We start from the raw sequence: 25,669 nt of genomic DNA on the forward strand, positions 1-25,669 counted from the left end.
TTCTTAGTTCATATATCAATGACAAATGATGTTAATGAGATCAAAATATGAATCAATTCATATAAATGAATAAATACGCGAAAATATAGACAACATGTACTCGATAGTGTGGTTATTGCCCAGCAGTTATTCTGCCAAAACGTGCAAAATATGTCTGTTATCTTGCGCATTGGGTTTTAAGTATTTAGTGTTATTTTTATAAATATACATAGATATATCTCTACGTTTATACCAAAGTAGTAGTTTTTTGTGTTGTACTTTAGTCCTCCACCCGCAGCAGCGCACACGCCCATGACGCACGAAATTGACCATAGATATTGAGCAGGAAACCCGGAAGTGCCTCTCCTGAGAGCCTGAACTTTGTCCTTTCAACCCAACGACATGAGGCTGGCGGGATAGAGGTAGCACGGAAACATTAAGCAGGGAGCGTACAGTGCATATATACAGTTTCCATTTCTCAAATCTCTTTTGTCCTTCCCTCTTTTGATTCGGTAAGTTAATGAACAAAAGTACACTTTCCTTTCCTTTGCGTTTCTTTTGGTAACCCACGTTGTACCGATGAGTTCAGGGAAGTTTTCACAGTTGCGCTGCACAGTTTCATAAACCGTGCAGGGTTGGGTTGCATTGGATGAAGTGCTACTGCATCGGATCCGACGTCCTTATTATTGGGACAAAATACAAAATAAATCGAGAAACTGACAATTGTCAGTTTAAATGTAAACGTCCACAACTGAAGAGCCTACAAGAGTTTCCGTCGTGAATTTGAAGACTTATTAAAAGAACTTGGCTACCTATGCGAACTCTCACTCGGACATATTAAATATACAGTATGATACTATTTTAACTTTATAATCATGCATGCATTACACTATCTTTGAAATGAAAATAAATAAATACTTTGTGCATGTTGTGAATCGCATTCTTGGGATTTCGATGATGCCTGTAGTGCTGTTACACGTTAATACCACCGGTTATGTCATGTCATGTCTGGGCTAAAAGAACAGCTACAAAAATGACCATGGTTTCGACTTTATTGCGTGGAAGCTATTCAGATAATGGGTGACTTTATGCGCAAATTGATGTTTCTTAGACTGAGGTCCTATTAAAAAAAAAAAAAAGGCAAGAGTTATTCAGATAAACGATCAAAGGTCTTGTTAAGCTTTTATTTCAACACTTAAACAATACTCATCGCGGGAAATGTATAGACTGCTGGCCTCCAATATTGTATATTGTATTGTATTGTATACACATTATACATGCTTTCGAGCCCATGTCTTAAATATAGGGCCCTAACTACTGGGGAGTTTGTCATGGTGCTGCAACTTTACATTTTTAAATTAAATCTACAGACTTTGGTCATTCAAGTAAGGAGCACAGGAAGCGATTTGGATTTTGTAGATTTTATCATAAGTACTTTATTGCAATGTGTTTTACACTGTCTGCAATGTCTTTGGTAGGATTCTGTTATGTTCTTCCTTTACTTATTTCACATGCAATTTTTTACCAAAAAAAGTTTGTGATGCAGAAGTGCATGGAGAAGAATATCAGCGGCGTGCAAATTGAAGTCTACCATGTCTTGTGCTATTTCCCTGGGTGTTTAAACAGTGTACCTCATCAAAATGCTTCCACTCCAAAGAACGTATTTAATTCCATTACTATGGCGAACTGTCAGATTCATGTTGTTCCCAATGAGTGTCAATCAAGTTTTTGTTTGACTGTCTCAGGTGGTTCTCATCTCACCATGCCATCCAGTCTGGGAGCCAGCAGTCCCGGCACTGCCCTCCAGGAGGCGCTGGAGAACAGTGGGAGGCTCATTGACAGGCATTTGCAGGAGGACCGTTATTACCCAGACCTCTCGGAGCTCCTCAATGTCCCCGCTCACAGTGAGACACTTTTTCACTATCTTCAATTCCAGCAAGTTCCATAGGTCTCTTGAAATCAACATCTTGTTATTCCTAGGAAAGGGTTAATGGGATAAAGTGAATAACATGTTCAGTTAACCAATTCAATTCACCAGCTGCATCATTCAGGAATAAGCATGTCTGCGGTGAATTGGCAGCTTTAGTATGTTCTCTTTGTTCTTTACTGTAGAGGGATTGTATCCATAATGAAGGCCAGCATATTTATTCTGACTGGAGCAGTTAGGATTTCCATCATCAGACAGCACAGATTTTGACAGAGATTGAATAGGATTTTGAAAGGGAACTGTGCACATGGTCTGCTGCAGACAGTGTTTTTCCTTTGTCCTCTTCAGATATGCCGTCGCTGTCAGGGATGTCGGATATGGACTACCCCCTGCAGGGCCCTGGGCTGATGACCGTCCCTACCCTGCCTGAGATCAGTGCTGTCCGCAGGGTGCCGCTGCCCCCCGAGCTGGTGGAGCAGTTCAGCCGTATCCTCTGTGTTCCAGCAGCCTGAGGTGGAGCTGTGCTTTCTCAGATCATGCTAATAATATCATGCTCAAAGTGAATATCTCTCTACAAAAATAACTAGAAAAGAACCCATCATTATTCCTAATATCAAGGTTGCACTTAGAGAGAATCAGAAATGGGCAGAAAGTATCCTGTGTCCTGTGGCACCAATGGACTCTTTGATTTGGACACTTCTGGTATTTTCAGGGATGCGTTCTGCAACAGACAAACAAGGACTGGGGTTGAAAGCATCTCTTGTGGCAGGAACACATAAATAAAACTGATACTTTGTGTGGTCTAGCTGCACACACTGCATAACTATGAATAAGAATTAATGTGGAGTGCCGATATAATGGTATAGGTGATGATTGTCCAAATGAATGAAGATGTCCTTTCACTGTGATAGCACTCATCCTCCATATCAGTTTATTTTTTATTTTCTTAAATCGTTAATACCCTGTGTGCGTGTTGGATTCCTTAACTCTCTCGTGCTCCAGATATGCAGTGCAACTGCATGATGGGTGTCTTCCCAGAGATCAGCAGGGCATGGCTGACCATTGACAATGACATATTCATGTGGAACTACGAGGATGGGTACGTCTCGATTAAAAGTGTATTCTCAGTTGTGTAATTCTAATCATTATACCAATGTTGTTACACCGGTCCTTCTGTATTGTGCAATATTTAGTTAATATAACTGATTAAAAGTCTGTTAGTCAGTATCAATATTAGCAGTATACTATTTTGATCATGGTTATCATAATGTTTAGAATCCATATTTTTGGATGCAGGTTTTTTTAATCAAACTGACATATCGATTTAAGATGTCTTTGTATGCTTTTAATGTTATACCCAGTAGAAAAAAAGTGAGTTTTGTAGAGTTTGAAGTGAGTAGTTCAAAGCCTTATCATGCTCTGTGTTTTTTGTATTACTACTAAAGGGGTGATGTTGCTTATTTCGATGGCCTCAGTGAAACCATCCTGTCAGTGGGTCTTGTGAAGCCCAGAGAAGGTGAGAACAGAAGATCTGATTATTGATTGTTTCCTTTATCGTTTTCCCTGATTTACGTATTTCTAATTTATATTTGTTTGTAATTTTAATTTGAAGGTAACCCACAGTTTTAAGCTACGCTAAATACTCAATGTTTCCCACTTTTTACAGGAATCTTCCAGCCACATATTCAGTTCTTGCTGGTTTTGGCAACTCCAGTGGATATTGTCATTCTCGGGTTGAGCTTTCCAGGCTCCCAAGCAGGTAGGATAAAAACTGACCCGAGTGTGAAGTCTATTTTAAGGCTGTACTGCTTCCTCAGGAAAAAAAAAAAAACAACAATGCCAAGGAAAAGTCAAAATATACATTGAGCTATTTGAGTCTGATTTTAATAATATATACACTCATAAGTTTTATATATATGTGTGTAAAAATAAATTTTGGTCTATCCACTTCCCAACAACAACTTGCACAACAGCTTACCCCACAGACCAGTAAAAGAAGGAGTGTGATGTGAATTAGATATAGAAACTGTGTTTGATGGTAAAATTTGCTGAGAAGCCAAACATTAAACCCTACGTATTGATCATGCATCTGTCTCTGGTCAGGAGCACTGAATGACAGCATGTCTGGCGGGATGCAGTTACTCCCAGATCCGCTCTACTCCATCCCCACGGATAACACCTATCTGCTAGCCATCACCTCCACTGACCTGGGCCGCATATTCCTGGCAGGCAAGGACGGCTGTTTGTATGAAATTGCCTACCAGGTAAGGCGTGCCTGAGGCATCTGATAGTGGTCTAAAGATCTTAACCAGCAGGGACATCTTAATACCTGTATGTTGTTTTGTTGTTTCCTGGCACAGGTGTAAAGTCTGTAAAATGTAAAGTGTGCATCATCCTTTTGCGCTTTCTAACTGTTTTCAGCTTCAGGAATTGACAAAACATGAACAAAAAGTATTTTCTTTTAGATTCTGAGCTGTGATAAAGACGCGCAGTAGAAAGGTCTTGTTGACAGACTTCAATAATCTGTCGCCACTGGAATGAGTGTCCCTCAGTTTACAGGCCTTTATTCTCTCCCAGGCAGAGGCAGGGTGGTTCAGCCAGCGCTGCAGGAAGATCAACCATTCAAAAAGTACCCTGTCCTTCCTCGTCCCCTCGGTGCTGCAGTTTACCTTTTCAGAGGATGGTAAGAGATCTGTCTGGGGTTTATATGGTCAGCACTTTCAACCTAGTTCATTAGCTTCCAATCTTCTAATTGTCTGTTTACCTTTATTATTAGTTAATAATAATAAATGCATCAATAAAGTAGTCCACACCTAACTGTGAAGTACAAAATCGTTTGAGCAGTTTTTGTCTTTCTCTCTCAGATCCCATTGTCCAGATAGCTGTGGACAACTCCCGCAACACTCTGTACACGCGCTCGGAGAAAGGGGTCCTTCAGGTAGGCTGGACATGGCTCCTGTGGTAGAATTCTTTACAGAAAACTGGTGTCAAAATCAATTACGTTGAAGTCTGTAAATTGTCTTTTTCTGAATGTTGTGGAATATCACGTTTAGAATATCTATGAACCCAGTGACAATTTCAGTTGTCTGTTAAGGTTGATGTGTTTGCAAACGTGCTGCTCGTCAACTGATTCCACCCTGGTGTTGTCCTAGGTGTATGACCTTGGAGCCGATGGCCAGGGCATGAGCAGAGTGGCCTCCTTGTCCCAGAATTGCATTGTTTCTGCTGCCGGCAACATCGCAAGGTTGGTGTTCACTTCAACAACAAGCAGCACATGCCAACAGCTGGCCGAGATAACTTCAAAAAAGACTCACACTTGCTGTTTTTTTTCTTTCTTCTTATGTTCAGGACCATCGATCGCTCAGTGCTGAAGCCCATCGTTCAGATCGCAGTGATTGAGAGGTCTGAGTCCTCTGACTGTCAGCTGCTGGCGGTCACTCACGCAGGTATGGACAGGGCTGCGGCAGACGCTCCACCCTGCGTCCAGACTGGTGGTGGAGCTACATTGAAAGGCTTTAAAAAAATAAAAAAATAAAGGCACTGCACTAAATGAGTGACTAGTTTAGTAAGACTTTAAGAGTTCTTGGTTATTCACAGTTAAGAGGAATAGTGATATCCAGGCACTGGCTGTCTGTCATACTTTAAAAAAAAAATCCACTTGGCCTGTGTGCTGCTGGAAACCCTGGCATGGATAAAGTAGCATTGTGCTCCGATGGCACAGTTTCATACATGTTTGTTCACTTATCAGGAAGGTGCTTTTAAGCAATTAATGAGTCTGGGCCTTAATGATTGCTAAATGAGCATGTACAAGAAATAATTTTTCATTTTGTCTTAATAGGTGTCCGCCTTTACTTCAGCACCACGCCGTTCTCGTTGCCCAATGCTAAGCACTTAATGCCTCGGCCCAGTATGCTGGTTCTGGTCCATGTCCGCTTGCCTCCCGGGTTCTCAGCCTCGGCGACATTGCAGAAGCCAGCTAAAGTCCACAAAGCCCTGTACAGCAAAGGTAGGTTCTCCACTTTCACATACAGTGATGTTCTAGTGTGGGGCAGACATTACCAAAGGGTTTATCTAAATTGTGTATTTGTGATTTATCATTTAATTCAACAGAATTCGGATATTTTTAATTTAATTTGCACCAAATAGATCCTTATAGAATTCAAATTAAGCACTCATTTTTGTAATGCTTTCTATAAAAGAGATACAAAATCCTATCATAATGTGCAGGGCTATTTTCTAATGAAAAGAGATTAAAATAGGAGCCATGTAAAAGGTTTTTTGTTCTGCTGGGTTTTCATGCCTTGTGTTTTTGTAGGTGTCCTGCTGATGGCAGCTTCAGAAACAGAAGACAGCGATATACTGTGGTGTATCAACCATGACTCGTTTCCCTTTAAAAAGCCACTGATGGAAGCACAGGTACTTTAACCAGGTTTAGAAAAACACAATCCAAGGAGTTGTTGATGTTATTTTGCAAGTTGCTTATAAAAAGATGTCAGCCATGTCCATGCCTTGTCCATTTGTTGAAACTCACTTCAATCAGAATTTTGGCCTCTGATCGCACTCATAGTCACTTAATTGTCATCTAAGTGGCTACAATATGGAAATAACACTCTGACTTATCAGATCTTTCAGTCGGAACTGAACTTAATACATCCTTGCCAAAGTGTTCATGTATTCTTCCTCAGATGACATCGAATGTGGACGGTCACTCTTGGGCTCTGTGTATAATTGAAGAGTCAAAAACACCAAAGATCGTGACACCCCTCAATAAGGACCAGGTGCCACTGACGGACTCTCCGGTGGTGGTCCAGCAGCACAACGTCCCCCCCAGAAAGTTTGTCCTTCTCTCTGCAAAGGTATCGCTGATCATCCACTTCTGACATATTTATTTCTCATAAATGCAGTTTTAATTGAAAAATGCAATAAAATCCACTTTTTGTCTTGCAGGGAAGTCATATCTTCCACAAGCTGCGGCCCGTGGATCAGCTGAGACACCTTCTGGTGAGCAGCTCTGGGGGAGAGGGAGAGGAGATCGAGAGGTTTTTCAAGTTGCACAGGGTGAGCATAAAAAAAAAAATACAATCTCAAAATCAAGAAACCACAACTGTTCAAGGCAAGGTACTTGGTATTAACCTATTACTTGTTTTTCTTAATATCTTGGTTTGGTTCACGAACTTTGTTTTTCAGAGCTCAATTGGGAAAGATTTATGAATAGATATCTTCTACTGTCAAGTAATGGAACAATAGTTGTTGTTTTTTTGGTCCCAGTGCCTTCATTGACCCAGCCTTGTCTTGTCCATACAGGAGGAGCAGGCCTGTGCCACCGCTCTGATCCTGGCCTGCTCTACTTCCGCCTACGACAGCGAGGTGTCCGTGTGGGCCACCAGGGCTTTCTTAAGGTGCGACCCCTCTCTGGTCCTCCATGGACTCTGTGTAGCCTCTGGATAAATTCATTGCCAGGATAAGGAGTGAAAATACTCAATCATGTTGACAGTTTGGACAGTTATGTTTTTTTATACATGCTCCTATTATCTTTTTACTTTAAATGCTTTTAGTTCTTCAATTACTGATAATTAAGTGGAAATTGGTAGCTTAAAAGAAAGTTGCAATCCTTGTGAAGTTAAAATGATATTGAAATGGCCCCCCTTGACTCCCCGTGTTCAACCCAGTGATCTGCTGTTCCTAGGTATGGAGCTGAGGCGCAGATGCGTTTCCCCTCGGCCCTCTCAGTCCCCAGTAATGTGGGGCCCATCCTGAGTTCTCCTGTCCCTGGTGAGTGACAAGACAGGATTAAAATACGTAAACATAAAGCGCATGTTCATTGAAAGACTGATACTGATACATCTCCTACTTTTCCTGCTTTGTTTGGTTTAGTTCATTTAAATAAAAAAGTTTAAATTTGAATATGCTGAGCAGAATGAGCTATGGTCAGCTGTTTTCTTCTTACGTCATCAGTGTTTGGTTAGTACAGCCAGATTTGTACAAACATGTACCATCCCACCGAATAACACCAAAGTGTTAAAGGAAAAACATTGATATTACCCTTACATGAAAAAAAAAAACACCAGTTCTGTGGCATGAACAATTGGAGGCGTTCATTTAATTTGTGTTTTACAAAACTGTACAAAGCACTTGTTCTAGGTGTCATTAACTCATGGTAGTGGTGTTCGTGTCTCTCCTGTCCTGTTGTAGGTTCCCCGCAGCCTTTCGGTAGCCCATTTCCCCACCCCAGCTTCCTGACCACCCCTGCTCCAGGTACCACAGCTCTACCCTTCACTGAATCCCTGTCCCTCCACATCCTCCTGTGCATCGTCCTACATATCTGTCATTCTGTAGCTTTGTGTGTCTGTTCAAAGATTTTTAAACAGTGAATAATATCCATGTGATGTCCTTTTCCTCCTCGTGTCTCAGGAATGTTCCCTCCTGCGGTGTCCACTCCGTTTGTGCATGCGTCCCCTATGACACCTGCTGGGGCCCCGGTCAACACCATGGCGGGCCCTGAGGTGGTGTTCTCAGGGAAGCACAATGGAATCTGCATTTACTTCACCAGAATCCTGGGGTAAGATCAGCTACAGGCAGCCTGCTTCACAGTGCATCCCCCCACACTGCGTCTGTGTCTCTAATCTGACCACTTTTCCTGGCAATCCATCTTGACAATTAGGAGGAAAAAACCAAAACACAAGTGTGTTCACATAATGCATTTCTAAATGAAGTAATTTAATCTACAGGGTTCGTACGGGTGCTTGAAATCCTTGAAAATGCTTGAATTTTAAGGTGGTATTTTCAAGGTTGTGAAAGTGCTTGAATTTTGAATAAAGTGCTTGAAAGTGCTGTAATTTTGTGGAAAAAAATATATATATATGTGCTAATCATTGTCATAATAAATCGGCAATCTGATTAAATGATATAAGTACAGTGGTGGGAGAGCCGGTTGATTGCTTTATGCTGTGGCCAGTACAATCCTATTTGACGAGTGTGTGCCGCTGACACAGAGCGCATCAGCGCCCAGTCAGGCAAATGTGCCGCAAAGCTGTCCACATTGTGGACAGCATTGTAAGGTTTGCAAGAAAAATATTCAAGTTTTCACTATGGGAGTCTGTGCTGTCGAGTTATGCCAAAGGTAAACGGCAGGGAATTTTCCATAATTTCTAGTCGTGAAAGGCCACTGTAGGCACGTGTTTGATGGTTTGCTGACAATTCCTGTTTCTGTGCGCAGTTCCCCCCCGCGCTGTCCAGAGTTTAGAATTTTTAAGTTGCTTTACTTTTCTTTGTGTATTATTAAGACTTAAAAAATAGTGTATAGGTTTTCTACAAGTATATAATATAATAATTGTGCTTGTGTATTTAAATAATCAATGTAAATTAGACAAAATAAACATATAAAAGTACTTGTAGTAGAATACGACAGAATAAGACTTATTTACAACCGCAACCAAGAGACAGAATAATAATAATAACTGTTGCATATGTGTATTCAATTGCTCATTGTACACGAAATACAGTCAATAAACATTGATTTAATTAGAATGAAATTACTAGAAAGATAGATGATAATATGCTTTTTCAGACTAGCAAAGCAAGAAGCATACCGGTAGAACAACCGCAACAAAACGACAGAGACACTGATACCTATATGATATATATATATATATATATCTGATATATATATTGCCGGTATGTGGACATGTTGATGGTTTAGTATTCGTATTCAATTATTATAATGTGTAATTCCATTTATAAACAAAAAATGCAGAGACCAGCAGATACTAATGCAAAGTATTTATAGCTGAGCGAGATTCCATAACATAAAGACCGTCACAGTTTACTAGGTTAAGAATATAGGAACTTATACTTGGTTGTTTTGAAGAGAATAAACATGATGATGTTTTGACAGTAAGTGAGCATACTGAATATACATGGATTGACTCGTAGAACTTTGTTATGCTCTATTTTACATTTGCTCGTTGAATGTACATTGAAGTTCAATAAAGAAAAGTATTGATGTAGTTTTTTTATGTTTTGCATATTTAAAACAATTGTCACTAAAGCTTTAATTCAAACTGAAATACTGTGTACTTACTGGTGTTCACTAATTTTGACTGATTGCAAGATTGATTTATATTGATTTAATATCAACCTGATTTAAGCCCGGTAACAACACAATGCCAAGTGTACATGAAGGCTCTCATGAAACATTTTTGGTGTTACAGCATAATCACATCTAATAGTGTGGTGGAATTATAATTTCATGTGCTTAGTTCAGTGCAGAAAAGTGTGCATTTTAGATGAGAATCTAGTAGTATTGTCATTAACATCAAAAGGCATTTTGTTTTGTTACTTATTGTTCTGTTTTTTGTTTCATAGCAATATCTGGGATGGCAGCCTAGCAGCTGAGAAGATCGTCAATACAGGAAATCAACAAGTCATCATTGTAAGTAACAACTGCAAATTGCAAGCAATGTGCATTGCATGATGTGCATCAATTAAATATTGAAACCGTTGCAGAAGCCTATTAACACGCTTAATGGTATTTCACTTGGTGTAGTCTGAGTATTCAGAGAGACTTAACAGTTAGTTATACTTGAGCTCATTATGATGGTTCCGTTAGTTTCTATTAATATTGGACACGTTTGCATGTTATGCAGATAATTAACTTATAATAATGAGATGTATTTCCATATGTCACAGTGGAAAAGGGATACAAAACATTTGATTGAGAACATGCTGTGTTTATGAAGCTGGTGTGTGATTGGCTGGTGATTTCAGATGGAGAGCTCCGTATCTTCTTCAGTGCTAGAATCTGTCCTCCGGAAGCTTAAAGGACTCAAGGAGTTCCTGGACAAGAACTCCCAGTTTAGTCCCGGTTCTCTGGGTCCCGCCAGGTAAGAAGATCCCTCAGTACAAGCTGCAGAGGGTAATTATTATTGTTGGGTAGCTTATGATCGTATTAATAATTTTGGCCATGCAGCATGAGATGCTGTATCGTGGTTAATGTGTGCTGTGTTGGGTAGTTTTCTCCTCGGGGGGTTACACCCAGATGCACGACCACAAACTCACTTTGAGATCTGCTATGTATAGGATAGTAAATATTTTACTTTTCGCGAAAAACATTTTCTGTGATTCCTGTTAGCTTCCAACAGTCTATAGGTTTGAGGACAGATTACCTGTCTGTAGTTGTAATGAAGCTGATCCATCACTCGTCCATCACTGCTCTTCAGCTTCAGCTCCCCAGGCAACCTGCAACAGAGGCTGCTGGGATTCATGAGGCCAGACGGAGGCAGCTCTCAGCAAATGCAGCAGGAACTACAGAGGAAGTATCACAGTAAGTGAATCCCATGGATGCATGGAGCCAGCAGTGCTACTCCTTATCATTCAGGTGTATTTCCTGCGCTTTGTTCAAGCCATGTTTAGCATTGTTAAACTTCAATTTAGATGTCAATTAACTCCTTTCCTATTAAACTGTAAGGAGACTTTGTCACTACACTGCAATCTGAATGTGTAATGAAATTAATAACACATTTATAGAGAAACACACCTTAAGTATTGAATACTTGTAGGTATTAAATACAGCAACTTTTCAAACAATTAACTAACAACCTATAGATTTTAATGGGTTCAGGTTCTTTGAGCAACACTTATGCCAAAAACTAAGGGGACATTAAGAATAAATGTTAAAACCCTGCAGCCCACAGTGTTGGCCTGTCCCTCGAGTGTACCGGCAGGGGAGTATTTTCTTGCATTTGGCTTCCTGTCTTCGGGAGCAGATTGTATATGGTATATGGTATATGTCAGTGTCCGATGAGGTCACTTGTCTGATGTTGTGAAACGGTGTTCCTGCAGCTGAGGCCCAGGCCTACGAGAAGATGTCCCTCCAGGGGATTCAGCATCTGGTCCATCGCTCCTGTCAAGTTCTGGCCCTGTGGAAGCTCCTGTGTGACCACCAGTTCAGCCTCATCCTGAACGAGCTGCCCAAGGTGAGCCCTGCCTGCCCCCCCACCCTTCCCAAGAGTCCTCTCTGTACCGCCCCATCGGTATGACTGCCCCACCGCTCAATCGCTCTGCTGTCACTCAGATGTTTATTGTAGTTTTTGACACAGGCTAGTGATTGAGTTTGGTTTTCAGATTAATGGCCGCTTTGTACCTAGCGCTGATCGTGCTCTTGTGACACGCTGTTTGTCTCGTACAGGAGTTTCAAGAGCAGCTGAAGCTGAGCAGCTTCAAGGACATCGTGATCCAGGGGAAGGAGTTGACGGGCGCACTCATCACCTCCCTGATTAACTTCTACATCAAAGACAGCGCCTCTGTGGACGCCATCAGCAACCACCTCCGTGATATCTGCCCCCTGCTCTACAGCTGTGACGACTCCGTGTGCTCCAAGGTGAGACCATTGCCTAAACCTAACATCCCGGGCACACCAACACCTACTGCAGCGTGGATAAAAAAAAAAATGCATAGATCAGATCATCACATTTTGGTGAATAGAAAGTGTATGTATATGCAAGTGTTAAAAAATCATGCTAGTTATACAGATTAATACAATTCCCAGTGGCACTGTAATCTGATCATGGCTTATTTTGGATGCTGCACAGTTTTATAATAAGAGCAGCAAAAGACAGAGTAAATAAGTGTACAGTGGAAAGATGGACATTGCAGAGAGTAAAAATGTTTCAGGATATTGAGTCTATACACAATACTGGATTTGACCTAGGCACACAGGAGGAGAGTCTGATTGAGTCGCCATTTTCATCCGTGACTCTTCCTGCAGGCAAATGAGCTGCTGCAGGGCACCAGGCAGGTGCAGAACAAGGCCGAGCGCGAGAAGATGCTGCGCGAGTCTCTGCGGCTCTACCAGCAGATCAGCCACCAGACAGACCTGCCCCACGTGTGCGCACAGTACCGCCAAGGTGAGGGCCTGCCCGGAGAGGAGCCGTCATGTCCTGGATGTCTAGCTCTGCAACCCTGCCTGGCAGTGCTGTTTTCCTCCACTGTTCACATCCTTGCTCTCGCCCTTCTCTGCCGCAGTGCGTTTCTATGAAGGAGTGGCGGAGCTCTGTCTCACGGCTGCTGACAAAAAGGATCCTCAAGGACTGGGTCTACATTTCTACAAGAACGGGGAGCCCGAGGAGGATGCGGCCGGCAAGCAGGCCTTAGAGGAGAGGTAGAGCGTTTCCGTCCATGTTAAGGCTTATAACATATACAAGTTGCCTGGTGTTATTTTTGCTGTTTTCCTGCCACACACTCTTAGATCATGAGGTGGTTAACAGAAATGTACCTTTGTGTTAAGCTGCTACTGAGAGTGCAAATGAGGGGGTGACAGTCTGGACTTGTGTACAGGTTTGACAGCTACAATTGCATCACGGACACCATGCAGGATCTGGTTAACCAGAGCAAAGCAGCCCCCCAGTCCCCCAGTGTGCCCAAGCAGCCAGGCCCTCCCGTGATGTCATCAGACCCCAACATGCTCAGCAACGAAGACGCAGCCGCTCACGTAAGTAACACTCGCTGAATGCCAGTGAAGCATCTCCGATAATCGATCAGTTCCTATTCATGACATTCCTCTTCCGTGTACTTTACTGGCCTTTTGCTGAAGCTCATTATTATTGTATCAGTCAAGAGTTTTCAGGCAGCACCATGCAAGGCCCCATATTATTCATCCTGTCTTGAGAACTAAAGAACATTTGAAATAGTTTTTCCTTAAGTTCAATGAAAGACGGTCAATTGTTTCTCCCACCTCATCCTTGTGAGTCTTATGAGTCCAGGTGGCTGGTTTTCATGTTGATCTTGGCTCTCTAGGGACCGTGATTATGGGAAAGTTCACCACGCATGATAAGCTTGTGAAAACATGTGGGAGAGCAGTTAGACGGGCTGCACTGCTGTCGGTCTCCTTCGTGCACATTTGGCTCTCAGCAGTAAGGCGAAGTTTGAGCCAAGAAAGCATACCAAGATAAATGAAGAAATGTACAAATTCTATAGAGATATAGTGTAACAGTGTAAACCATTAAGCCAAATTTGTCTTCGGGATGATGAAAACTCATAACCTGTTATTTTAACATCACAGTAATCAAGCAGTGTGATTTATTTTATTTTTTTCTTTCTCCGGCAGTTTGAGCAGATGATCGGACTGGCCCAGCGTTCGAAAGATGAGCTCTTCCACATTGCCCTTTACAACTGGCTCATTAAGGTCGACCTCACTGACAAACTACTGGAGGTGAGTGACAACGTCCACTAAACTCCAGGGAGTATAATCAGTATGGGTTACAACATCCAACACATGAAAAATATATTACTCTTAGGTCCCTAGTTACTGGTTGCCATTTTTGTAGCACCTAGACAGACTCCTCTCTCCATTTTAAAATCTATATACTGGATAAAAAAATTATACAATTGTCATTGTTTAGGAAGCACCTGATATCCATGTTTATTAATAAACAATTACTGAGGTTTCACACATCTTTATAAAGGAAGAACAAAGCTTCAGATAAGTGTGAAGGAACCGCCTGAAGATTTGAGTCCATCCGTTAAGTGGTGTCTGTAACAGCGGGTTAAACATGTTGCCCCCTCTTCCCTGAAGGTGAACTCTCCGTACCTGGAGGAACACCTGATGCGCATGATGAAGCAGGACCAGAACAAGGTGCGCTACATGGACCTACTGTGGAGATACTACGAGAAGAGCAGGAGCTTCAGCAAGGCAGCCCACGTACTGGCCCGGCTGGCAGACATGCACAGGTACCCCATTGCGAGCCATCATCACGAGAAGACGATAGTTTTTCGGGTCTTGTGACCGATAATATTAGGCTGTCTTTTCTATCACTGCGTGGCAGACCTCAGCCCTTGGTTTACAGGTGTGACAAGTGTCCTGTCTGTGTTCCCTTCCAGCACTGAGATCTCCTTGAAACAGAGGCTTGAGTACATCTCCAGGGCCATCCTGAGCGCCAAGAGCTCCACCTGCGCCTCCTCCCAGGTGGCCAACGGGGAGTTCCTGCATGAGCTGGAGGAGAAGATGGAGGTACACAACCCCATTTGCCATCGTCTGCCATTGTATTGATCATATTAAACTGTGTGGATGGCCCAAGGTTGGATAAGATGAGTAAGATGCATGCCACAGTTTTGTATGCTGCTGCAGAAAACGTCAGCAAACATTGTTTTAAATTTTTAGGACCGTGGCCATTCCAGTTGTTCTTTAAACATTCCATACTGAAGGAAATCCTGTTTTGTTTTTTTCCAAGGTGGTGCGTATCCAAGTTCAGATCCACGAGACCCTGAGCAGACAGTACTCCCAGCATCCCTCAGTGCAAGGAGCAATATCACAACTGGATTCAGAGCTAATGGACATCACCAAGGTACAGCTAGTGATGCTTGGGGCACGCTGTTTAAAATACATGAAACTCCCATCTCAGTCTTTCAATGTTCTCGTTGGTTCTCCTCCATCTCTCTGCTGCAGCTGTACGGGGAGTTTGCTGACCATTTCCGGCTCTCCGAGTGTAAGCTGGCCATCATTCACTGCGCGGGCCACTCCGACCCCATGCTGGTCCATACTCTGTGGCAGGACATCATTGAGAAAGGTTGGTGGTGTTTGAGGAAACTATACATAGCAAAAGGACTGGCAATTCATCTGTCAGTTGGTGAGAATGCTATGTGACTTACGTTTCAATCTTTACTAATGTGTGTAGTCCTGTAAACTCTGTGCTGTCTTGCAGTGCTGAGCGACAGCGTGGCGATGAGCCCCGCGGACCGCATGAGAGCCCTGAGCCTCAAGCTGGTGTCTCTGGGCAAGATCTACGCAGGAACCCCCCGCTACTTCCCCTTAGGTAGGCCAGCTGGGAGACTTTGGGGTTGGCATACCTGTTGAATGTGTGAGATTATGATCTGGATGTAATGAACACACACTGCTGTCCACAGAGGTGGTTTAAAGCCAGGATTACTCATCAGGTTTGTATTAGTAGGCCTGCGTGTTAATTAGTGGGATTATTCAACACCATCTGTTTTTGTAATACTGGAATTTCATCTGTCTGGCAGGAAATTGTTAATTAATCCTGTAAGCTTCAACATAATGATTTATCACACGCCTTTTCTTACATTGAATGTTATCACCGCTATAATTTATGATGAGTGTTTATTTTAAACTGTTGATGTGGGGATCAGTGTTTACATTTTCTTCTTTCTGCATTGTGTATTTGTTGTATGTGGTGGATCCTATCTACACAATTAAACACAAGGTCTATTCATTTATAGACCAGGGTGGATATTAAAAATGTTCCTAAACACAAGCCTGTACGGTGTTTGTGAGTGCTGACATGAGCCTTAATATGACGGTCCAGGGAGAGCTCTTGACATGAGCTCTGTGGTTTCCCACTAAACCAGTAGGGAACACCTCACAAGTGCTAGTGACGATTACAAGGACCTAATGACTGCCGTGCTTTAGAAGCTGCTCAAGAGAGGCAATTTAGATGGCAGAAGTGATTATGTATCCTGGATATCCAAACAGTGTTTTGGAGCTGCTGACCACAGAAACAGCTGGGAGTTGCATATTAAGAAAAAGTTTTGGCTGAAAAATATCAATGGTGGACATTCATAAAATTCAACAATTTGGTTTATCTGTCCAAGAAAGAAAATTTGTGTTCCGTGTCACTCTTGCTTGCTATTTGTCAAACTGTAAATTTAACACATTAATATTAACAAAAAAGGACTTTCATTCAGTTAGTAGTTTCCTTTGAATACTTTACCAATGGAAGTCTTTGTGAACGATGTTGCTGTTGTCACTGCGAAGCCCTCAGTTCTGTTTCTGCCCAATTTAGAGTTCTTGGTGAAGTTCTTGGAGCAAGAAGTGTGCCGGCTAAACTGGGATGTGGGCTTCGTGACCTACACCATGCAGGAGATAGGAGTGCAGCTGCCCCGGCTGCTGGAAGTGTACGACCAGCTCTTCAAAACAAAGGTATAGAACTGCACATCTTCATTTTCAACTTTTTCAGTGTGAAGTAAGAATCTGTTGCAAGCGTTTCTAATGATGGCTTAAAGGTGGGGCATCATTTTTTTTTCTTTACATTACAATTTGTACCTATACTTTCTAAATATGCCCTGAAAGTTTCATTAACATCAGATGCTTATAAGATGGGGGGGGGGGGAAAGGCAATTTTTTTGTTAGACCGTTTAAAAAAAAAAAAACTCGGACTCCTGTACCCGGAAGAGTGAGAGTTTGTGATGTCACACCAGGTATTTCACTGGCCCTCAATGGCAGATTACGGAGAAAGCGGTGTTACTGGGTTGGATGTAGAGGTCGACCGATAGTGGATTTTCAAAACCGATACCGATAACAATAATTAGGGTGGTGGTAAAAGCCGATATCCGATTAATCGGCTGATTTATTTTTTCCTTTTTTATCAATAAAATCAGTATATTGCATCAAATATATAGTACTGAATGTAAAATTGCAACACTTTGAACCTTATCAAAAGAAATTACAGTATGAACTAAAAAATAGTATAAAATAAATATAATAACATAAAATAAATCAATTCAAAATAGATGAAAAAATAATAAAAGTCCAAATTGTGAAAATTGGATAAAAAAATTGGGAGTTATGAAATGTTTTGAAAGAATTGCAGCATTAATTCAACATTACTCTTTTTAGATAATTGCTGAAAATAAACTACAAATAATGAAATGCCAGTAATAACAAACTTTGGGTACTTTACTTATTTTCAGATATAATTGCTAGCTGTAGAATGTGTAAATGTGTAAATATCTGACTGACCCGCCGCTCACACAGGTTCAGTCATGGCGCATGCGCTGGCTCTGCCAAAACAGAGACGCAAGACTCGCTTTCCATTTGTAGATTTTTTTTTAGTAGAAGTGCTTTCTTATTTCTTAACACGAGACTGTACTATGCATTGTAGTACTTCATGTCACATTTACAAGTAATATAGGTGGCTGCTGTTATTTTACAACCAGATTAGCAAGGAAACATTAGAAAACAATTCTGGTATAATATAGTGCATCACAGTGTACATAAACGATCAATGTTTATAATCCATGCACTTGATTTACACAAATAAATACGATTCATAATAAATAATAGAAACGAACAGGTTCATATACAGAAATACGAATCTACAAATAAGACTTGTGCAAATAAATCGGTCGACCTCTAGTTGGATGTTTCATGTGAAAGTGTTGTTGTGGACGACAATTCACTCCCACAGTCCCCGACAGCAGATACAGGACAGCAGGATGATGTTCAGCAACCTGATTATTTTTAGTGAAAGAATAGGGATAATTAACACATTAATTTATTAAAATTTAGCAGCTAATTTTGAACCCCGTTCTGTCTCAGTGTCCCGGGATTGTGGGTCCAGGTGGCAGCCCTACAGAGCAGCGCATCACAGAGAGAGGTGCGTCTCCCAGCTTGGGATTCTGTACAAAATAGCTTGTCTCTCGTTTTTCACTACATTTTTTAAGGCTTTAATAATGCAGAGGTGCTGTTGTTACTGTTCTAGATGCAACCATATATTATACACCTATTTACCATGGTATCTCTCCTCTGGGTGCATTATTATGTTTGGTGACAGGTCTTTGTTAGCGCTTATACAGCTCAACAGCCTGAGAGACGGCGAGCATTACCTGGTGTGACGTCACGCATAAATTAGCCGCAGCTTCGAGTGAGCTGGACTTTTCACAGAGAGGTCAACTTCAGACGTCTTTTTTTATACACTTAGCATTAAAACTACACAGATCGTTGTTTTGACCTACCAGCAGTACTTTAAAAGTGAATTCTGAAAAAAGTCAAAAATGATCATACCCCATCTTTAAGTCCACACAAGGTAAGCTATTTCCTTGTTCGTTTTGGCATCCTGTGTTTATTTGCACAATTCATGTGATCCTTGAGCTCAGAATATAAAAGTCGCACTTGCCCCTGTGTGCAGCTACTTTATGGAAATATGACCTAAATAAGGAATAAGATGCTCTAAAGAAAGGTTGGACATTTTAAGAAGGGAAAAAAAACAAGCTAAATTGAATAACTCAGAAAGCACTATAGGTGGAAGTGTTGAACTGCAGGTATTCCCATTCTGACAGCAGTGGTTAAAATAATTTCAGGATCCTTGCTGGCAGAGACTGAAGAAGCCCCTTCACCTGGTGGAGTGCATCCACATCCTGCTGTCTGGATATGTGCAGGATCCCAGCCGGGTGCCCACATATGACCGGTAAGGCGGTCCACCGCTTTCAAACTACTGGTAGTTGATTATGTAGGATAATCCAAAATTAAAACTGAATACAGAGAGAAAATAATAAATAAATCAATGTTGAAATACATGTTGAAATAAATAAATGTCGAAATAAATGGACATTTTATTAATTTATTTCAACATTTATTTATTCGCCGCTTTGCTATTTACATTTCTCAGTGCGCTTTTACATTTCAAAGCGTGGTTCTGTATTTTTTTTATTTTTCAATGTGACAATGCCCCTTCTGTCAATCACAGCTAGTGGGTGCTATCCAGTGCGCTTATTGGCTAATCCAATACACTGTGTGTAGTGTGGATTGATTCAAGTTGAGTGTAAAAAAGTTTGAAAGAGAGTCAAAACATGTTTTGTTTTTTATACCTATAGATACGCTTTTATTCATTTATTTTTATTTTCTCTCTTTATTTTTAATGTCATGGATTATCCTCCATAGTTGATCAGTTTTCCAATGAGTTTAACATGTTCTTCCGCTTTCTCTCCCTTTCTCTGCAGACGGAGGTTCACAAACGTCTGCCTCGATAACATCTGCGGGTACCTGGTGGAGCTGCAGTCCCTGAGCCCCAACTCGGCCTTACAGCTCATCATTGGCAACTTCAAGTCCCTGCAGGCCAAACTGGAGAAAGTGCACTGAGCTTTCAACAGACTGTCTCTCCCACACAGCAACTACACACCCAGGAGCACCTATTCCTCAACCAAGGGCCTGCACAGAGCGTGAAGCACATCCTCCCACAGCCACACCAAGGAGCCCTCAACGCCTTTGTTGCAATAAAGTCGTAAAGCAGCAGTATGTATAATCCTCTTAGAGTGGTCCATAGAGCACCGGTGCTTCCTTTTACAGTTTTAATTTATTTTATCAAGTTTGTGGAAGCCAAAACAGAGCCTAAAGAATGGAACCGATTTCTTTTAAGATGCTGAAAGAGTTTTTGTTCTTAGTTTAATTCGCCCCATGAACCACTTCTGGGTGCTGTTTTCATAAGCTGCTGTATGTGTTTAGTAGATTGATTGATTGATGGCACTGCAATGCAAACAAAAGAAAAAATTGTCCTATTCACAACAACAGAGCCATTGTCCTTGTGTGATGACAAGCCCAGTATCAATGGAAACCCCGGTGCAATCCCACTCACTCAGTTATGATTCAAGAAGTTAGCTTGCAATTTGAGTGGCATTTGCGCACACAGATAACTCATTGTGATTTAACAACTGTCATAATTTATTTACAACATTTATTCTGTCGTTACTGCCAATGTCAAGTTAGGTTGTCAGCGAATTTTGCTATTGTTTCAAATAGCAATAATTGGCCCGGAGTAACTAAATCCGATGGTAAATTCTTTCACTGTTTCGGTCTGTAGTGTGATATGACTCTGTGAAGACAATTGTCCATTTTCTGTCACATGAAACTGGTCCTTCCATATTTGGACACACTATCAGCAACTGTAAGAGTTACCCAAAAGGGGGATGGATATTATTCTGCTGTGAAAAGGCATGTTGTGTTGTGTGTTTCCTTCTTGAGTCAACATGAGCAGACTATAGATACACTCATATAGTTTTTGCATTTGATTAAGCTGAAGCGTTTACCACTGTCCTCATTTTATGCTGAAATTGCAGAGTATTATAGCTCAATTGTTAGGGAACAATTCAACATTTTCACATCTCCACCTGCTGCATCAATGGAACAATACAGGTGTTTATTGGCATGTCAGTGCAAAGTAAGTATCTTGGTGCCAAGTGCTGTTTGTACACTTTGGATGGGTAAATGTGTACTCGCCCTCTAAGCATGTTTTAAAAGCAGCGAAGATGGGACCAACACAGAGCTCAAATAACAGAAAGACAATACAGGGTGTCTGTTGCTGTGAATACTGTCGACTCGCCGAATATTGAAAACAATCATGTATTTTCCCTCGAAAAGCTTTCTTATGGAATATGTGCTGTTGCAGCATTCAGCCGGCTTTACAATGTGCTGCCAATATCAGAGGGATGCCTGGACAGTCTACAAGGTGATGAGCGGTGTTCAACACAGTAACAGTGCTTCTCAATGTGACCAGGAGCCTTAATTGATCACAGCCGTTTTTACCTCCTGAGATGCAGTTGTGGAAATTGTAAGGCTAGTAGATCATGATGCATTTCCCAGATCATAAGTGTGCTCTGGGGAATGCAGGTGATGTCAGAATAAGAAAATACAGCAGGTATTTTGTCTTGTTCCAAGAGGACAACACCACCTTGTGTCTAAGTGAATTTTGGATTCCTTTCAAATTGCATTTTAAATTCCAGATAACCTTAAAACATCTGATGGCCAGATGCACTTATGTTTTCTACATTAGTGTGGATGCGTTTTTAGGGTATAATAAGGTTAATTTCCAACTGGTTTGTCATTGTGAGAAATTGATTTTCTTTGCCAAAGTTTGCTTCACAAGCTTAAAATTTGCAGGGAAATATCTATGTATTAGAGCTCCACAGGGGCTGCTTGAAATATATCTCCATTTCTGTTGATAAACTGAAATTAACACTTTGAATGTTTTTAATGCACTGGTAGAAAAAAAAAGTTTTCTGAGCTGACACATCCTTTGTTACCATTGCCCCTTGTGTCCCAGTGGTTTGTGTTGTGCTATTGAACAACCACAGGGTCTATGCAGGGATTTTGTTTTGTTCTCTGGGTTTATTGTGAATTTAAACCGCAAAACACCTATGACGTCTTATGCAATATACCTAAATTGAACTACAAACTTTAGGAAAAACTGTTCTTGCTTACAAATACTTGATTACCTTCATGTAATTATTACGCATCAGTGGTAGGTTATAACAATTCTGGTTATTGTTTTGTATTCTATTTTCCATGTTTTTTTTGTTTGTTTTTTTCTTCATTTTCCAAGGGACACCATAACCTGCATATGTGTGGAGATTTTTAAAACAGTACAAAAATGGTTGATGAAAGTCTTTTGTCTGAAATTTCTAAGTGTTTTGAATAAATTGAATTGTGAATACATACATTGGCAACTGGTTTTGCATTTTCATATTTTTTTGTCAGTAATTGGATATTTGAGAAACTAATCCTGAAGATAGCAGCCATTGATACAACTGGCTATTCTGCAGTGTGCCATTTAAGACTTGGGACTTTTTATAAATGTAATGCCAAACATTTGATGGAGTTAAATAGTTTTTCCCACTAAATCTATTAACCTGATAATACCATGTCACAAATGTGGGAAGGGTCACTATACCAGTGGTTCTCAACCCTGGTCCCAAAGGACCACCTACCCTGCTGGTTCTTGTTCCAACCGAGGTCTCCATTACTTAATTGAACCCTTAATTGAAGTAATACTTTCCTAAATCAGTCTTTTAATTATTTTAAACAGTAGGGGATTTAAGTAAAGTATAAAATTGTATGAGGAACTTATTAATCAACCAACTTTTTATCCGTTACACAATTTAAAGAGAGCTCGGTTGGATCAAAAACCAGCAGGTTAGTGTGGACCAGGGTTGAGAACCACTGCATTATACTGCACTGAATGGTAGTATACTGAGCTACGTTGTATTATAAGGTATTGTGCTGTACTGTACTTTAAGAGCATGAATGCACTGTACTCGGGAATGGCAACTCGGCCAGAAGTCTCTCCCACTGCAGAAGGAGTGCCTCAGAATTCCTCCAAGCACCAATGAAAAGGGTTGCAGCACTATTGAAAGTATGTAGTGGTTGATACCCCTGGCTGTGAGTACATGTTAAATAATTCTCAACAGTAGGGGTAATATCATGACTTACATAAGTTACATGGTATTGGTGGACTGGTTATAGTTTCAGCACAACAAAACCTAAACATCCAAAGCAAACTTTAAAATAATAAAGGATTGACCATAACCTTCTAAAATGGTAATGCTGCTGTACCACTGAAAAATAACACTATCTCTAGTGAATTTTTACCAGCTTTTGATGCTGTTTAGTGCCGGTACTGGAGAGTTTATTTTCCCATCCCAATTTCTGTTATCAATTTACACAACGAATGACTGTGTGTCTTAACTGGCAGTTATGCAGGTGTTGACATGGCAGGTTAATCTCCAGTGGTTCCCCGTAGGATCTCTTGGGGTGCTAAACTGCCTGTTGTTGTCATCAGATAATTGTCTCTAGGCAATTCTGCTTAATTGCAAGGTAACTAAACTTTAATTGCAGTTCAAAGTATTACAATTTCCTCGATGTTGAAGGACAGAGCTGCTCTCCTGTAAATAATTATTTTCTGAAAATCTCTTCAAGCTTCTACCAGTGTTTTGTAGTAACGGCAGAATCTACATTTGGTTCTCTCTCACCCAGACTGTTTCCAGCGTGTTTAATTACATCACTAGCTCTGACATCCAGCATTTTGAATCAAAATAAAGCCACCTCCAGGTTTTCAATATTTAATTTAATTGATATGCAGGGTGATTTAATTTGGGATTTGTTTCCTGCCATTACTTATTATGTACTCCAAACATACATACTGTGTATCTGCCATGTCTGTGAATTTCAGTTTATTTTTTATTGTAATGATAGTGATTTTTTAAATTGATACATTTGTATTTCTTAAATGTATCACAAACAATATATAATATCCCATTTACCTGAAAATCCACTGTGACAAGGTGACATTTCAAGCAAATACAATATCCTAATTCCTCCAATTTGCCAGCCTATACAGTCCACATGTTTCTAAATGGAGTTATTTCCTACACTGACAAGAAAGCTTTTTAACCCCATACAAAAAGATGTATGGGATGACACAGGTGTAGGAGGCACCAACGTAACTGATGATTTTCACGTTCAGCGGGGATTCATTCACAAAGTTTGCAATCCTCATCGACAGATGTGTCACCCAGCAGATGAGGAACACTGTGGCTACAGCTACCACACTCTTGGCGGCCCTGACTTGGGGTCCTGGGTTTTGAGATGTTTTTGTGGGTCTGGCAGGATTCCTGTCTGCAGCTGCTTTCTGTAAAGGAGTATCCATGTCAAAGCTGTTGGGACTGAGAGGGTTGTGGCTGTTGTCTGGCTTAGTGACACGCACTGAAGCCCCAGGTAGGTCCAGCTGAGTTGTAATTGTTTGGAAATGGACAGCCTTCTCCCCCAAGGCCTGGTTCTCCGGGAGACTTTGCTTTGGTGTGGCACTATCTGATTCCTGTTGATTTTTGATCTCTGTTCTGCCCAGACATGAGGAAAAGCTCTCTGATTCCCCACACCCTGCTTTGTTTAAATGAGAAGAATTGATTTGGTAGCTGGTCGAGGTACATGTGGGATGTTCTATTGAACTATGAGAGACCGCTTCTGCTTCTGCATCTCCAACTCGGTCTACTCCTCTCCCTGACCCTCTCGCCTCCTCTATGCGATTCCTTTGGGTCAGCAAGGTTACCACTATTTGCAGGTTGACGAATACCATTAAAGCAATAGGCACAGCGTTGGCAGCAGTCAGGTACATAACTTCATAGGTCAGCTTGGAGCTGGAGCTTGGGAAACGGTCTTTACAGTCCCTGCCGGTTTCATTGCTGTTTTCTTTACCCATGGCAAAATAGAAGAGATGGGGAACACTGAAGACTATAGCTATACACCAGCTGGCTACCACCAGGACACAAGCCAAGCAGAGACTCTCCAGTTTGACAGGAGCGTTCCCCCGTTTCAGTGCGCCCACCAGCTTCTGGTACCAGAAGATGCTGATGAACACCGTGGCTAAAATGCTGCTGGTCTCCGACAGGTCCGAACAGAAATTGGAGATCCCACAGTAGGTGTCTCCCAGGAACCAGTCCCCAGCAATGTCAGCAAGGGTTTCAGGGAGATCCACCAGATAATTAGTTATCAGGTTGGAGGCAGCCAGGTTGAGGAAAAGGGCTTCAGGTGTTTTGAGGCGGCTCAATGTTCTTGGCAGAGAGCGAAATGCCAGAACGTGGTTTCCCATAATCCCCAGTAAGCACATTACTGCTCGCACAATTAATTGTATAACATCTGCGTCATCCATACTGGCGAAATATATAACCTTACAGCTTTTAAAGTGCCTTTCTAACTAAAGACCGATAATGCTGAAATGAAAGACAGTTACGGAGGATTTGTTTCACTCCTGAAGTACTAAAAGAATAACTGAAAGGCTCCTCTGCCGCCAGGATTGACAGAATCAACAGAACTGTCATTTATAAGAAGTGGAAAATCCCTTGATGACTAGAGATGAGATCTTCTCCTCCAATCAATTGAACTTCCTCCAGCTCCAGTAATAAGTAGTCTCTGCTTTTTCCTCTGTTGACTTTCTGGAATCTGGTATACTGTGTGCATATTTTTGGGGGTTTTGGTTTTACCTGGCAGGTTCCTACTTCACAATGATGTGACTTTTAAGGATTCTTTAAATGTAATCTATATTTACTATGCTATTGTACTGGTACTGACACTTGGAATTGCTACAACCAATTCTGTATTAACAAAAGTGTCTTTCTAAAAGTGTCCAGTTATTATACTAAGTCTTAAGTACCGTAAGAAAAAAAAAAAAATTGTAGAGGGACATTGAAGTGTACATACCAATACTG

At 41.2% G+C, this 25,669-nt stretch overlaps 2 protein-coding genes across 3 annotated transcripts; one reads left to right on the forward strand and one right to left on the reverse strand.

Moving 5' to 3' along the window:
- Positions 1–382: 382 nt before the first annotated feature.
- nup155 (nucleoporin 155) lies at positions 383–22,124 on the forward strand. 2 transcript variants are annotated; one of them, XM_066712178.1, is made up of 36 exons: positions 383–491; positions 1,725–1,883; positions 2,255–2,392; positions 2,909–3,005; positions 3,352–3,422; positions 3,573–3,665; positions 4,010–4,170; positions 4,484–4,589; positions 4,771–4,844; positions 5,059–5,150; positions 5,255–5,352; positions 5,745–5,912; positions 6,222–6,322; positions 6,592–6,762; positions 6,854–6,964; positions 7,211–7,305; positions 7,593–7,678; positions 8,099–8,161; positions 8,318–8,465; positions 10,271–10,337; positions 10,673–10,788; positions 11,125–11,228; positions 11,747–11,880; positions 12,093–12,284; positions 12,672–12,810; positions 12,929–13,064; positions 13,241–13,394; positions 14,010–14,114; positions 14,478–14,632; positions 14,783–14,912; positions 15,133–15,246; positions 15,348–15,468; positions 15,604–15,714; positions 16,702–16,838; positions 18,998–19,104; positions 19,637–22,124. In XM_066712178.1, exons 2-36 carry the CDS (start codon positions 1,742–1,744, stop codon positions 19,773–19,775), a joined length of 4,176 nt encoding a protein of 1,391 aa, XP_066568275.1. In that variant the 5' UTR covers positions 383–491; positions 1,725–1,741; the 3' UTR covers positions 19,776–22,124. The 2 variants fall into 2 exon arrangements, with proteins under 2 accessions (XP_066568275.1, XP_066568276.1); XM_066712179.1 differs by lacking the exons at positions 18,998–19,104; positions 19,637–22,124 and adding an exon at positions 18,237–18,344.
- Positions 22,125–23,826: 1,702 nt separating this feature from the next.
- ora5 (olfactory receptor class A related 5) lies at positions 23,827–25,113 on the reverse strand. The gene has a single exon (XM_066711694.1). The coding sequence runs from the start codon at positions 25,111–25,113 to the stop codon at positions 23,827–23,829; it is 1,287 nt and encodes a 428-aa protein (XP_066567791.1).
- Between the last annotated feature and the right edge of the window lie 556 nt (positions 25,114–25,669).

The sequence above is a fragment of the Amia ocellicauda genome, chromosome 8 (assembly GCF_036373705.1).
Source record: "Amia ocellicauda isolate fAmiCal2 chromosome 8, fAmiCal2.hap1, whole genome shotgun sequence".
Classification (NCBI taxonomy): domain Eukaryota; kingdom Metazoa; phylum Chordata; class Actinopteri; order Amiiformes; family Amiidae; genus Amia; species Amia ocellicauda.